At 41.7% G+C, this 16,373-nt stretch overlaps 1 protein-coding gene across 1 annotated transcript in view; it reads left to right on the top strand.

Annotated features, from left to right (window-relative positions):
* Positions 1-14,494: 14,494 nt before the first annotated feature.
* Positions 14,495-16,373, top strand: part of apln (apelin) — a 21,316-nt gene continuing 19,437 nt past the window's right edge. Inside the window, exon 1 of the mRNA XM_061284429.1 lies at positions 14,495-14,935. Coding sequence (XP_061140413.1) covers positions 14,869-14,935 — 67 coding nt within the window. The 5' untranslated portion in view covers positions 14,495-14,868. The remainder of the gene's footprint in view (positions 14,936-16,373) is intronic.

Genomic DNA, 16,373 nt, shown 5'->3' with positions numbered 1-16,373 from the left:
ACTTTGCGGTCTTATCCATCTCCCCTCTCCCGAGAGCTCTCAAGCTCCCGTCTTGGGAAAAAAACGACATGCTGCCAAAACAGCGGAGGACAGGGCATAAGTTATGGACTGCAAGTGCTCAACGATTCGGGAAAACACCATGGTTGCACGTTCTTTTACAACAAGCAGCTGCGCTTGAAGCCAAAAGAGAAATGTCTTTGAGAGGTTTATTCATTATATCAACATTGAAATGGAAATTGCAGCTTCTCCGCACAGATTATTTTAATTTTTTACTTGAATGAGCAAGAAGCCCGTTTCAGGTTAAGTCAGTCATGCAGACTTTGCATTAGTGGGGCTGTGTTCTTTTGAGAGCTGGGATTCCATTCCAAACTCATGCACTCTATGCATTCCATAATAGGAAAAATTGAAAGGGAAATTTGCAATTTTCAGATAACGCCAACGGGCAGAAGTACGTACGAGAAATAATCTGTGGAGGGAAAAAAAACTCAGCCATCTCTGACCCCATTTTGTACCTCTGATTTAAGTTTTAGGAAACCACTATACAAGAGGAAAAGCCACCAATCAGAGACAGAAGCTGAATTTTCTAATCATGTGTCTTAATGGGTTCCTGTGCCTGCCACCTTTTCCTGTCCTTTGCGTGTAGCAGAAAATCCATCTGTTCCTCATTCTGAAGAAATTGTATTTAGTCAAAATCAATAACAAATTCTGCCTCGCAGCAAGAGTGAGAAATTCAGTCACTTGTGAGATGGAATTGATTGGAATTGAAGTCTTGGAATGATTCACTTAGTCTAATTGGTGAGAGTGTGTGTGTGTGTGTGCGTGCGTGTGTGTATCCAAACTTATCTGGATACGAATTGCCGTTTGCTATGTTAGTTTACAGTTTGGCATTCTGTTGAGTATTTTTTTTTCCATCATTTCCATTTTCTCAATTTTCTGCTTGCAGTGTAAAGCCAGCCGACTGGGACCAGCTCGTTAATTGGAGCCTGAGCAGTGGTGGCTCCAAACGATGCTCTGGGGAGGCTTCCTAACAAAATGTAGTCAGTGTTATGGCGAAATCATTAGGATCTTTCCACTGCCGTGAATTGTACTTGTTGATACTGTCATGGCATTTATTTAAAAAGTAAGCGACTATCTCTGTCTCTCTCAGCATTCAGGTGGATTTCATTGAGTTTGCTCCGTTCCCACGATGCAGCGTTGTTGTTCAAAGTGGGTCAAGGTTGTGTTTTTGGCTTTTCTCATTTTATCAGCACGTGACATGTCAAGTAAATCACACACTAGAGGACAACATCATTCCTGCTGTTCTATCTAACTTGTCCTGAGGGCGAACGTGTTTCATTTTGACCATATCATTGCATTTCAGTTAATATTGACCATGAAGCTCATTTATGTACCATTGGAAACAAGCACAATTTGTAAAAAGCATAATATGTGCCTTACGTCGTGCAAGTGTCCCTAATGTTGTGTCCAGTGGTTGTATGTCATTTTGAGGCCGACTGAGGAACATTTTGAAGGCAGATGCGTTAAACACTATCCCCCGTGCTAACTCACCGATGAAGTGTGACGAACAACAAAAACAACACAATAACGGGCACCAAATGTTCCACAATAAATAATGTTAATATCCTGTTGGTAAGGCCTACATTCTGCACATATGACAAATCTTTGGCATCCCACTTGTGAGCACCAACAGTGTTGATCGCGAAAAAAAAAAGCATTCAGAACCACGTGGTACACTCCACAGGTTGAGCATTGTGGGGAAAACAGATGAAAGAAGTCCAAACAACCTGTCAAACATTTATATTGTGCTGCCTCTTGAGATGTTTTGAGTCCAACTTGTAAAAAATTAACTCTGAAATCATATCCCATCGGTGCATGTCGTGCTCTGGTGAGGTCGGGTGCGAGCGTGACAAGAGTGTGACAAGCCGTGTGGTCTATGAATCACCACTGCTCGACATCATTTTGTGATGAAGAACCTCAAAAGTTCTCACAGTTGGTAGCAGGCCCAGAGAGAATGCTGATGAAACACAGAGGCAGTGAGGCCTTGGAAGGACACCAGTATTGCGTAGCTATACGAGCCGGGATGTGTAATATGAGATTAAAAAACATGGCTAGAGAGCAGATGATTCACTTTGGCAATGTTTTGTTACTTGTATTGGAGTTAGGGCTGTATTCTCCCAAGTGCTTCAGTCTCCCTTCCACTTAAATCTGTCATTTACCACCTTCATGCTTGATATACATTCTGGGCAAGAGCAACCTTAAAATGTGGGTGTTGCTTGTCAAATTTAGCATTGCATGCATTTTCCGCTCGACTTAAGCGCGTGTTCCCTTTTGCACTCCAGAGGCTGTCCAGTGCCCTGTGAAGGTGAAACATCATATTGCACTTGAAGTTTGGATTCAGTTAGAACATATGCTGCTGCATGTGACTTCCTGCTAGTCATTGTGTAGTTATTTGATGTTTTTGTAAAGCGGATTGTTGGACCTTGGTAGAGGTTTATGAAACAGAAAAAAAACTTATTTTTATAGATAGCTTAAAAACTGGCATATGCAGACGTACGATCGGTAAACAAAGGTGGTCTGACAACTTTCCATCATGCACAAGTGAAGCGCATTCAGTTCCTTCTCCCGCACAGTCTCCAGCATCCGTTATGCTTCTGCCATGTAGACCACGTGCATCTCCTGCTCTGAATTTGAAGGGAATAAGGAAAATCGCTCGATTGGCTGGGAATCAAGTCGGCTGTATTCAGTCAACAAACCCACAACAACAATAGTGTGAACGCCCCTCAAAAAAAACCTCCCGTGTCACAGTTGGACTGCAATTTGTGCTAGACTTAGGCAGGTGTTAATAATATGTATATTTTTTTATATTTGACCAGTTTTTACTCGTCTGATTTGAAAACGAGTTATTTGTCAGTTTATTTTGTGGCTTTTACTGTATATAATATGAGGTGCTCATACATTTATTTAGGTTGAGAGTCATAATGGCCCTCCGAAAGAAGCTATGACTACAATACGGCCCGTGAAAAAAATTAGTTTGACACCCCTGGAATGTAACACTGATCCAAAATAGGATTTTTTATCCTTTGTTTGTCCTCCACTCATTTCCATTTTAGTTTTGTTTTCTTGTTTTGTTTTCTGAAGACTCCCTGTGACATAGGTAAGCTCGCATGTCAACTTTCTGGGCAGAACAATTACCGGCAAGATAACCAACCAACCCACATCACATCACCACAGTGGAGCACACGTTGCTATGTAACAGACTGCGATGATGCAATGCTGCCTTTGAAGGGCGAAGATAACGCCCCTCGCATGGAGGTCCACAATCCCAAATGATGGAATCATTCATAAGCTTTAAGAGAATTTTTGAGACCTCCATGGTGCGAGAGCTATTTGGGTTGAAGAAAAATGTCCATACTTCATGAGCTATTTAAGTGCTGCACCAGCTCTGCGTTGAGCTTAATGACCTAGGGTGCATTTCAACAGGCAGGTCAAAGCAGTCACATAAATGCCTTCCAATCCCGCAACTTTGAACCTCCAACATTTGACATTAATCCAGAGAGTAATGTGGCCCTTCCTGTGCCCTAATGAAATCTGAACTTTTCAATGGTCGACACACAATGGCACTTTTGGAATTAAGCAGCCAGGGCTGCTGGGACTGGACTAAATAGCACACAGATGGCCCACCCCAATCTCATGTACACCCCCTCTACAGGCTTGTTTGGTCTCTGGGTGTTAGTTGTATCCATCCTCCGACTGATTTCAGACATTTACAGCGGCACAACAAAGAATGTTTGATCAGAAAGTCCAAATGAAATATGGAATAAAATAATTCAACAAGTCAATTGCTTGGTTCCGTATGAAGTTTAAATGTACCTGGGAGTATATGAGTGACTGATGGAAGTCCAAAAAAGTACATTTCCGTTTTTCTTCCGTTATTCAAGCTGCAGAAATGCCTTAATTAGTTTGATTCTGTTACCATGCTCACAGCTCAAATCACTACTATCGCAAATGATCTTTTCCTACTGAAATGAATGGTAATGCTATTACTGTAATATATTTCAGCCTCCTCCCATAACATCCTTATCATCTTCCTTGAACGAATCTTGGTCGGTTGCTTTCTTTAGTACAGTTCATTTGCTTTTGGATAAATTGCAATGAGGGAGTTCTTCTTGGTTAACCAGATCTGGGGTTCTTTTGCACCTTCACCAATCAATACTTTTGTCCCTTATCCAGAATTTTCTATCAAAGGACTTGCAGCCACAAACACTAAGTCAAATCTAACCATCCTTTCATATCATCCTCCTGTTAATCAGAAAGTACAAACAAAAATTGCACTCTTGTTTTTCCATGGTCCACTTTTGTGAACAATTTGGGTGGAGGTCTGCACTTGCACAAGATTTTGAGTGTTTCAGGTATGTTGAGTTTTTGTAATTTCAGGAAGGATTTAGTGGTATATTGTAGCAAATACTTGCATTTGCACTCTCCATACAGCTGTCTCTGGCAGTAGCGTAAGCTTGCATCCTTCTATGAAAGGTAACGCTCTCACATAAAATAGGATGTTAATTCTCGGTGGCACATCTTCAGTCAAAGCCAAGGGTGGGCGGTCACACTCTCTCGCACTCTCTCACCACCAGCGGTTGGCAGTTCATAAATTAAAAGATTTGCTTTGGGGAAAATTGCATCCAGCTCACATTTGAGGCAATCAAATCTGCAATTATGCAGTCTCACATTTCATTTTTGCATCCAGCTGTGAAAAGCCCACTCACGACTAACAAGATTTCCTGAAAAATGGATATGTAAAAAGACTACCAGACACCAAACAATGAAGGTGATGCTTGCATTTCTCCAACTGTATACTGTTATTGTGATATAACCTTTTCTACTGTCATGTACCATTGCAAAACATAACCTTGGTATATTGATGACTAGAAGAAAAAAAAATGACATTCATGAATGAAAGTGAACCGAACGCATAACTGTAACAAATTCAAAATGTTGCCAATGGCAATATCCATTTTGGATGACAAAAAGGATCTGTAGCAGGGTGACACTATAAAAATATAACCATATCAAAACCCATTACCTCTCTGAGGCTCATTTATTTCACACACACTAGGAACTATGCCATTTTCCCAATACCTATGCTTAATTGATTTTGCTTCTGAATATGGGATTTTAACTATATGAAGTGCTTTGAGTTATCTTTTGGAATGCTTGGCCTTGCCTATAACGTTAATTAGTAAGCTTACGAATGTGATCAATACTTAGCCTCCTAACGTCAGTACAATTTACAGTCTATAAAAAGGTAGGATGCTCAAATGTGGCAGAAGTGTGGTTGGTTCAAGTTGACCATGAGAGTACAGAGCAGACAGTTTGACTTTAAAGTGGATCACCCTCGGATGCTCTACCAGGCTAACATGCAGACAGGATTAATGTAGATGTCTGCAAATTCAGGTAAACAGAGGATTTGAAAGTCTTCATGAACAGATTATTAGGACTCAGAGCAAAGCTGGTTATTTTTAGGTAACAGAAAAAAGTTGGGTAAAAAGACCTTAAATCAGTGTCCAGCAATCCAAATGGAGCGTCCACAACAAATTGTGCAACCTCACTCTTAAGATCCATGCATTATTCAGAAAAAAATTGATGGAGACTTTGTGCTTTTTTTCCACAATATAAAACAATTCTCAGTTGTGTCACTGTGGCTGTGGTCTGTCAAACTACCCACATGATCAGCACTTATGGAGTACTATGTAGTTCATGTCTTGCTGAAACCAGCTCTGATTTTAGGGGCTGACCCTGTCTCATGCAATCACTGCAGGGCTAAAGGTGAGGCTGGCTGTGGTTACTATGACGACAGTGACTATGCTCCCCATGCATACTATCTCACATATTTTCCGTTCCAGCAATTTTATTGACCTCTTCAACAAATAATAAATCTCATCCTTCCCAATCTCATCAGGCTGGATCATACAAGCAGAGGCCAGAACGTGGACAAAATGTGAAAATAATAAAAACAGTTTAGAATTTATGGAGGCAGCAATTTATCTACTACACTTTGTGTTATGCGGCACATCACGTAAAAATAGCAGACGAAGGACGAATGAGGGACCGGCAAGATTTGGTAAATTACCCACTTCTAAATTTAATATATGATATGTAATTTATTTAGTCATTGCTCTTATTTATTCATTGTATGTGCCTTCTTATTTTTACTTTTTGTATTGTTTACTTGAATGCGTAATATGTCTTGTCACCGTGGGATAGTAGGAAACAAAATTTCGATCTCTTTGTATGTCTTGGCATGTGAAAAAAGACTTTGACTAATTATTTCTAATTGTCGTAATTTTTGAAAGAGTATAAACCATAGGTGTCAAACTCAAGGCCCCGGGGCTGGATAGGCCCGTCAATTCATTTTATGTGGCTGGCAAAGACAAATTTTGCATCAACTTGATGTGTCAATACTAAAATGACAAATTGTTTTCACTTATAAAAAATTGAAAAATTGCTTGAAATTTTGTTAGCATTCATCTTTTTAAAATAATTAAACAGTTTTTACTAGTCTCTGATTTCAAAACTAGTTATTAATCAGTTTGTTGTGCAGCATGAACTGAATATAATATAGGGCATTGACAGTCATAATGGCCCTCCGAAGGAAACTATGGCTACGATGCAGCCCGCGACAAGAATGAGTTTGCCACCCCTGCAATAAACAATTAAGTTCTTCTCACTTTGATTTACAATTTAACCTCTCACTTGTTCCTGTGGAGCTCTGAACTTCAAACCTTGTGGGCTATGTGGACCATGCTCATGGGCTTGTCGTAATATGGGAATGCTAAATGAGAAGCAGACAATACACACCACAGGCAGATCTATAAGCAGCTCCTCGGGTCCGCAGAGTGTCACTCGTAACTCTGTAGAAACAGACATGCAAGTATTTTGTGTAAAGTAAAAAAAAAAGAAAAAAAAAAAGAAAAAGGCCTCACAGAATTCAAAATATGAGCAAACAAATGAAGGTTCTTGAAAAAGCCCATTTCTCAATACATATTCTATCTGTATTTACTCCTTATCAGAAGTAGTAAAAATGAAATAGGTGTAAGAGCCGGGTGTTTGTGCCAGTTGACTGTTACAGCATCATGTTTAAAACAGATAGAAAAGTAAATCAGGACTCTTTAATCCGCACTGAAAACCCATAGCAAACATCATCACATAATTACTTTGGCTGGTACACCGAAACATTAAAATCAAAGTCAAGGAACTGGAATGACATGAAAGATATTTGGCCCTTTGCTTTAACAGATGCAGCAACATGTGTATCTTTCTTCTGCAATAAACCGCCAACCAATGTTTTAAAGATTTCAACAGTTGGGAATGTTCTACGGATTCAAACCTTCCAGCCTCCCTGTGTTGATATGTTTATGCGAGTTAACGCTCATTGGCCATTTCTTGCATGTGCCATCATCATCATAAGAGCTTTATTAAAATTGCTCTACAGTGAAAATATGTCTATTTAATTTGCCACACAACAGAGAAGAGTGTAGTAGTATATAATAGATACAATCGTGAAAAAGTATAAAAAAAACATGAACAATCAAACCTAAGTCTCTGCTCTGAATTTGCTGAAACCACAAACTGAAATGTCAACAACTACTGTAGAAGCCGCACAAATAGACACTACTTTGTCGACATCAGTTTTTCCATGCCACGACAAAAGCAGCCACGCAAGCGCGAAGCCTGAGCCCACATGCTGGTTGTCATTCAGCACTCATACCTCAAGAAAATGCTTCCAAGACATTGCGTCTCAAAAAACTTAAGTCATGGCACTCATACCTCAAGGCTACTCCAAACTCTGCCTTTTGGGGAGTTTGGCATTTAGACATTTCACTATTGTAGGACCTGTTCAATTCATAAAACAATACATCAAATATAAATTAATATATTTACTAATTTCCCTGGACAACAAAATGTAACCATATTTTTTTCATGTATTTTAATGTAAGCTGAAAGATTTCTTTATTCATTACATTGAATTGTGTGAATTGTTTCCTGTGATGTCAGTCTGTGTGCATTCCCAGATTTTAAAAAAAGCATTGAAATAAAATTCCAAAAAGGAAATGCTGGTTGCTGTGTTAGCGAGGGGGTCAAACGTCCTCTGGAGACGTGACTGCTTCACAGTCGTCCATTCATCAAGCAGCATATCAAGTACAAAGGACGCAATATCCTTTTCGGCCTTTTGTTTAACCCCCTCTCCCCATACACGCACACACACTTGCACACACACACACACACACGCACGCACATACACTCTAAAACTGATTTCCAGATTTCCTTATTTTGACTTATTTTGAGAAGCAAATCCAGACATATTCTATTGTTTATTATATACCACGAGAGTAAAGAGATGAATTGACGGAACATTATACCGTTAGTCGGGTGCTCTCCATGTGGTCCTCATTCAGGTGAGTTTAAAAGTCCCTTTAATGGCCCTCATCTTGGTTAATGGAGGCAGGTGAGCTGGGCGGTCTCTCATAAAAGAGCAACGAACTGAACCTAGTCCACATAAAAGCTAATGGGTCATTAATGAATTGGCTTCAGTCACTGTGTCCATAAGGCAACTCAAGATGAAGAGGCTCCTTTGACTTTATAGGCCGATGATGCTTGAATAATAAGTGTATTTGATTGCCCACGTCGTGATAGGAGAGCGAAAAAAGAAAGGAGATGTTGAAACATGGGATTGCAAGGGGAGCATTGAGATTTCATAATAGTAAAGAAAACAAAGAGAAGTTTTACAGCAAGATAGCAGACAAAAGAACAAAAGAAGCCACTTTGTTCTTTTGAAAAGTTTACACCCCCCTTTCCTCTTGCTCGCTTGCCTGAAAGCATTCATCATGACTACAAGTTCTTTTCCATTCATTCTTTACACTTTCTTCATGAAGAAAACGGATCTGCTACGTACTGTATGTGACCATATTCACCATGGTAATGCTGCTTTATGAATAAATCTGATGTGTCCATGGTTGGAGTTATGTTTTACTTTATTCTTAGCTCATTTAAAATTACCATTTATTGTTGTTATATTATCAGATTAGTCTCACAATATTATGAATACCCCCCTACAGACACACAATTTGTATTTGTTCTTTTCATTGTGGACCACATCTTCATTTACAAAACATAGTGGGAGTTGATATAAGTCTACACACCCCTGCAAGTGTCACATTTGTGTAACATGATGTGAATTTCCACAAATACTGTGACCTATTACAAGTGCATCTCAAGTTTTTCTTTTTTTTAACTGTTTAAAGGGAAAAAAATAAAGGCATGGAATAATCTTGTTGCAAAAATATGCACACCCTAGAACTAACTCTACAAACATACCTTTTGGAGTTATTGCCCAAAAAAGTTCAACCCTGGTTTCTTTGGACTACAAAACATTTTTGCACATGTCTTTGGTATGTTTTGCAAAATGTAGGTGGGCTCGGATGTTTTTCTTTGTAAGAGAAGTCTTCCGTCTTGCCACTATACCTCAAAGCCCAACCATAAAAAGATGATGAGAGATTGAGTAATCGATTCTTTGCAGCTTCCCTGACCAGTTTTCTTCTTGCTTTTTCATCATTTTGCAGGGATGTCCAGTTCTGAGTAATATTACTGTTGTGTCATAGTCTCCACTTGATCAATTCACTTTAACTGTCATTTTTAAAATGAAAATACAATAATAAGTCATCATGAAGAATAATAAATGAAAGCCTGCAAAGGCAAAACCATTTTTGACATTAAAAGGGTTTAGAAGTTCAGCTTCTCGTGTTTTAAGTTAAAAAACAAAAGGACCCTTTGTCTTGCCGCTGAAGGCGGAAGACCTAAGAGAATGTTGTGAAAGGTTCAATGAGCTCTGTTTTCCTCAGCACCTTTATTTCAATGCCGCAAAATCTCTTTCAAAGACACATCATGTCTCTTTTCAGGCAGGGGCCGTCGTCCCCCCTCGTGCCCCCTCCCTACAAAACATTTGCTTATCTCTCGTCTGTCACGTCACATCTCTCCGTCCCGGTCTGAGTCGGCGAGCCCAGGCCCTGGCACGCTCAGCCCCCAGCCTTACAGACTGCGTCCACAAAAAACAAATCAGCCATTTCTAAACGGATCACACGTCTGATAAGAGCAACAATATTAGAGAGCGAGAGAGAGCGCCACTCTGGAGACAACGCCTTCTTGCTTTAAGCTTGTTTTGACTGCGTTTGAAGCCATTGGACAATGAAAAACAAAGCGGGATCGTCTGCCTATCTGCTGAGAAACAATGACAAGAGCGCTCAGGGAAGCAAGAGGTGGGTATATTTTCTCAAAAGACTATTGGATGGAGATGTAGCCACCAACTGCCACCAGCGGCACATACCGACGTACACGGGTAAGGTTAAAGGGCACGCTTAAGATGGTTGCTGACAAGTGAAGAGGCAATCAACGGTAGCAGAGGAGCAGGAGGGTGCTGCTATCACCTGGCACCTGAACACACACCATCACGAGATCTCGTGTTCTGATTAGACTGATTCAGTGACTATTTGTTTTTCTGTAATATCTGCCTTTGACACGCTCATGAGGGTCTCCTGAAGGTTCTGCACATGCTCATTGGGATTGAAGTAATGTGTGTTTACCATGTTTTGTTACATAGCGGCCAGGGGACTTTATTAGGCGGGATTTGAGGTGGGATTTTGTATTTGTACAAACACATTTTAAAATACAGTGGTGCCTTGAGATAGGAATGACCCGGCATACAAGGTCTTTCAGACAACTTTTTTGCTTCGATTTGTGAGTGCAAACTTGAGATATGAATGCTGCACAGAACACAAATCACTTTACAAGCAGCACTGCGTGCATGTAGTCAACATTTATCAAAAAAAGATATTTCAAACTTTTTGATGCCACTCCCAGTTTAAGTTTGCTGTCAAACTAATCATAAATTAAAGAAAATTATATTTTGTGTACCAATAGCTTTGCCTTTTGGAAAATTACTTAGCTTAATGCTAACAAACAACACAAAATTCCATTGACATGCTAACATCAAGCATCATCGATTGCAATTTTAGTGGCAATGGTTGAGCAAATTTAGACCAAGTTCATCTGGCAGGAAAAATGGAAAGCAGCACTTGCATAAATAAGGATTTAGATTCAGATTTGGATTTAAGTCTTAATATTTTCTAGATTTTTACATGGTTTGAGAGCCCATACGTTCTGCATCACAGTGGCTAAAACCCGTCTTGTGCAACTTCAGAGGAATAATTTTCACAGAAACCTTAAAATATGACTTGTATGAGTTTTGGCTCTGCTCTCCTCCAAGACATTTGTTGATGAAAGTAGGGACCGCAGTTCCGCCTTCAGAAGTGCAAAACACCTCAAATGATTCTTCCATCTCAAAAGGAAAGTCCAGTATTTCAACCAATCAGAAGATGCCATTCATTTACTCCGCTGAAAATTTCTCAAAAGGAAGACCTGACAACTATCCACTGGTTTGATATCCAATGGTCAGCCTGCAAATAGAGCTGGATGTTTTTCACTTAGGCTCAGCAACAGAATCAACGTCTATCTACGGTCAGCAACAGCAACAATACAAATAAACATCCGAACACTTCATTAGCATTTCCGGAATCAGCAGCTTTATATAGAAACGGAAAATAAACAGGAACAATTCAACAATTTGTGTACAATCGTGGGCTCATGGGCTCAATTTAGCCAATTCTTGAATCAAAAGCCACCTGTTGACAATTCCTGTTGCGAACATTGACATCGGAAAACGATGCCATTTGCATCATACAGTACGTGATATGTGAGGAATGTCTCCCTGTTAAGAAGACAGGAATCAGGAAAGGTCATCAAATGCAGACATACACGACATTCCTTCATGTTCGCTTCCTGTAAACAGCCAAGTGTTTCCTGTGTTGAGGCAGATGTTGGGCCCTATTGCTCCCTTCCGACCTCGGCCCGTGTCCTGTTGACCCTAATCACCTGACTCCCCCGCATGTAAACGTGCAGTCATCCCCTGGCTTTGAATTCACGTCATGGCAAACGTCCACTGACACACGGCGAGGAAACGCCATCTGCTACAGTTTCATTACACGGCTTTGCTCCGAGCTAAGACAATTAAATCTAATAGAGTGCAAATGTCTGAGCTGGTACTGCCAACTTTACAATGTCGGCCATATCACCATCCATATCCATATGACTTTTTAATGACCGCTAAAGCCACAGTCATGAATTATCAATATGGCGCGGGGAATTCAAACACCCGGATTGTGCAAAACTGTTTAATAGCCCACTCAAGCACATTACTGTTCATTTCGAATATCTCTGCGGGTTGGCTTTGCAATCCTTCCTGAATGTTGGATTAAATTGAATTTGGAATTACTCCTAACTACTAAGTGGGCTGGTAATTGCGGCGTAATCCCCATCTATCTGCCATTAGCGACGATTGGGAAGGATTTCTGTCAGTGATCAGTGAGCACATTTGAAAAGATGTCGTGAACAAATTATTCTAAAAGCAACCACGCTAATTATCTTCTGGCTAAGAAAAGGCGCTTGGATAAACAGCCCGGGGGGCCAAGAGGAGCGATCTTCGTGAACAGGAGAAGCCTTCAAGTGCATCGTATAAAAATGGAAGGTGCTCCTCTTGTTGGATCTCAAGTGGGTGGCACATACATGGTTTCCCCTGCGGGACCCAGGACCCTTGGGGGAGACAATAGCCGGGCTGTTGTGAGTCAGGATTTGGAAAGTTGAGGGTCACAGGCCCCTTCTTCTCAGGTCCACGCCACTAAAGTGTGACTGTTTAGTGACAACAGAAAGAAGAAGCTTTGCGGAGAAGGGGGTTAGGGTCTGGGGGGGGGGGGGGGGGGACCCAAAGGCGGCCCATCCATCAAGTGTCACTACATGCCTTCGGGGACTCTAATCGACAATCCCAAATGTAAGCAGATTGAGCCACTCAGCAGGCCAAAAACTTAGGTATACCTTCACAATATGACATCCAATATTTGTAGTGTAAATAATATTTACTTATTATTATTCTTTAATTTATTCTTATTATTATGAATTTTAAAATGTTCCTGTGCATGACTTGATCATCTGAGAGCAGTATAAGAATTTGCATCTAAATCAGGGCGATCAGTAGTAGGCTGTGCGTGAAACTGCAGGTACTGAAATAGACTTGCTGTGTCCATGTATGAAATTGGCAGGTAAACTACAAAATTTTCCTTTGGCGTTGATGTAGTTGGCCGTGCAGGTGACCTGGGCAACTGGAGACCGCCTTTCATCCCCTGATCATGTGTCATTTGTACAGCTTCACGGCAAAAACTTCAAGCTTCTTTGGTGAAGAACTGTTCACTATCCGCCAAATTCCTGCTTGGGAGCTGAGTCGAGTAGAGTTCCTTGCTAGCATAAAGTGCTCAGACCTCAAATTCTAGCTTGCTTGTCAAGGCAAAATTTGGTAGAACAGCAACTCATATCTTCAAAAACTCTCAAGTAGGGTCACTAAATTTCTTATTATTTCAGCGCGTAGCCTAAATTAAGGATTATTTTGGGTCTCTTATGGGTTTCCGTAACTTGGATGTAAACCGATGCAATATAGAACCTTTGATTCTGTCTTGGAATTTCTCCCGCGTAGAGTCCTAAAGAAAAAGGTCAATTTGGCTCTAGGTACATTTGTCAGTTGCACTGGATAGAACTAAATTGAATTCATATGGAAGTTTGCGACAATTTTTGTGTTTCAACACTACAGCAGAAACCAGACAAAAAGCCCTGTGATGTAATCAAACATTGCTAATGTTAGACATTGACTACATATTTTGAAAACTGTTTTAAAAGGAAAGAAAAACAACAATTGCGGCTGCAGAAAGCTTGTCGCCTTGATGGCGCTACATGGTTTTCCGCGATAAGGGACCTCCCAATTCTCACAATTCATTGCAATAAAAATCAACGTTTCCTGTTTATTGTGCGGTAAACAAACGCAAACGAGATAAGTTGCTCTCTTATCGGCCTTTGTTTGTGAAAAGAATATCCCCAATGTCAAAAAATGATTGGTTTAAGGAGGTGGCGGTCAATAATTGATACGTTTTTTCCTGCAGTGACTCCCCAAGTGTCACGGAGGCCGACTTCAAACAGTGCTTGGTGATTTAAGCCATCCATACCGATTTAGCCCGAGGCGCGCCGTTGATAGAATGGAGCGAGGGTTCGAGATACAAAAGCAGGAAGCTCATCTCGCACCTACCCTTCCTTCTTTCATCCGCTATTAGCGCTTATTTGGATTCCCCCAAATTCCTGGCATGTCAACCTGCTTTGCAATTTCAAAAGAGTTTTCAACAAGAGCATCTGTTGGGCTATTATCATAAACCTGCACACACCCCCATGCTCCCGTTTCTTCTTCTTCACACCCCTCCCTCTCTTTTTGGCAACTCCCAGTCCATGCACACTTACTGACTTTGGGGGGAGGTGGCTTTTCTGTGACCTAGTGGCTCCGAGATACATAAGCCACATGACCAGACAGCCTCCTTATCCGAGGAGTGCAGGACTTCCAGAGACACTCACAGCTCCACTGAACTTGGCTGCTCATTTTCTGACACACACTGTGGGGGAGCTTGGATAGAGACGTGCCTCCAGTCATTGGAGTGGAGCTGTCACATATAACACACAAACACACATTTAGACAACACTCATTTCTTATACACACACACACACAGAGCAAACAGTCTCTTTCATTCTCTCTCACTTGCACTCTCTCTCTCTCTCTCTCTCTCTCTCTCTCCTCCCTCCCATCCACACACACACAAACACACACACATACACACACACAGCACTACAGTATATCAGCGAGCGACGAGCGGCGAGCCAGAGGGGAGTGCAGAAATGAATGTGAAGATTCTGACGCTGGTGATTGTGCTCCTGGTGTCTCTGCTGTGTTCTGCCAGTGCTGGTGAGTAGAAGCGAGGCACCCCTCACGCACCTTCTCTTCTTTTTCCTCCCTCTTCTATTTCTGTCCTGTCTGTGCTCGTGCAAGCTGATCTGTGTTTGTATGTGTGGTTGATCAGTTACCCAGCGTGTGAGGGCTCTCAGCAGGCTTGTAGGAGCACCTGGCTGGGTACAGTACTGCACTGCAGTGGTTCACAAGGCTTCAACTTGAATGTTGTTCTCTTGGCTTAGGTGCATCATTATCATCCCTCATGAATCGCCCCCCCCATCTCACCTTGATGTGAAGCCAAGCTGCAAATGGAGTACCGAGGGCTTGTGTGCGTGGGGTGATGGATGCATGGCAGGCTGTTGTTATGAAATGTAAGCTTTGCATGGCACATGTTCCACAAGCCCGGGAGGGAATCTTGACAAATTGACAACTTGTGTTCCATCTGACCTGCATTGCATGATGATTATTCCGTGACTTTGATTGTGCAGCAGAGCAACACGCTGCTCATAGAAGCATCCTGCACTGATGATAACGAGGATGGTATAATTGTTGTAAGGGTTGGTGGGGAGAACACACACACATCCCAGACGTGTGGATCCTCTCTCCCGGGATTCGGTCTTGACGTCTTGCTATGGTAAATTTCCGTAAAGTGCCACTGGAGCCATTGTTGGACTATATATGGATGCCTGTGAAGTCTAATATTGCACATTATTGCCTCGGGAGGGTTTAAGGGTGGCTTCTTTGAGGGGAGTGATGGGCCAAGCTTGCAGATGTGATGCAGGTAACACTGTAGTGTGAAGAAACAACAGTTAGGCCTTGTGTAAACGTTCAAGCCATTCTTGGGATTATCACCTACCTCCCAACTACATGTGTGGGGAAGAGACACACACACACACACAGGCTATAGGCGATATCGGCTGTGAGAGGTGATTGAGTCCAGACTGATTGAGGTGATAAGGCTACATGCCTGGAATGATAGACTGAGGTAGAAAAAGAGAGGCTGTGCAACCGGGATGTTGTCCATTCTGCGATATTGATCCACCAGAGCAGCACCATCCACTTCCCATGCTTCCCTGCACATTTACCGTACAGCGACACACGCTATTTTTGTCTGACGCTACTGGGCGCACGACTAAATGGGAAGCAATTATCTAGCATCATGGCCAGTGTCGTTTTTCGCACCCCTGTGTGTGGCGAAGCGTGTTCGGCGCCTCGCGTAGCCCCACGGTGAAAAGCGTTTCACCACAGCTTATCCCTCTTAGTGTTTGTTCCAGTCATGCCGCTTATGTGCTTCCCATTCCTACCCCTCCTTACTCTGGGCTGCTACTGTGGAGTACCAGCGCTCCATTGATGGGGAGGAAACGAGAAAAGGGGAGCTGGTAGAGATGAAGGGAGGCAAGAGTGTTGCGACGGTGATGGGTGTGGGGAGGGATGCTAGCTGGAGTGTGTCTGC

This window comes from Syngnathus typhle, linkage group LG1, assembly GCF_033458585.1.
Source record: "Syngnathus typhle isolate RoL2023-S1 ecotype Sweden linkage group LG1, RoL_Styp_1.0, whole genome shotgun sequence".
Taxonomy (NCBI): Eukaryota; Metazoa; Chordata; class Actinopteri; order Syngnathiformes; family Syngnathidae; genus Syngnathus; species Syngnathus typhle.
Note: the sequence above shows the minus strand (reverse complement) of the source record. Positions and strands in the feature narration are given on the sequence as shown.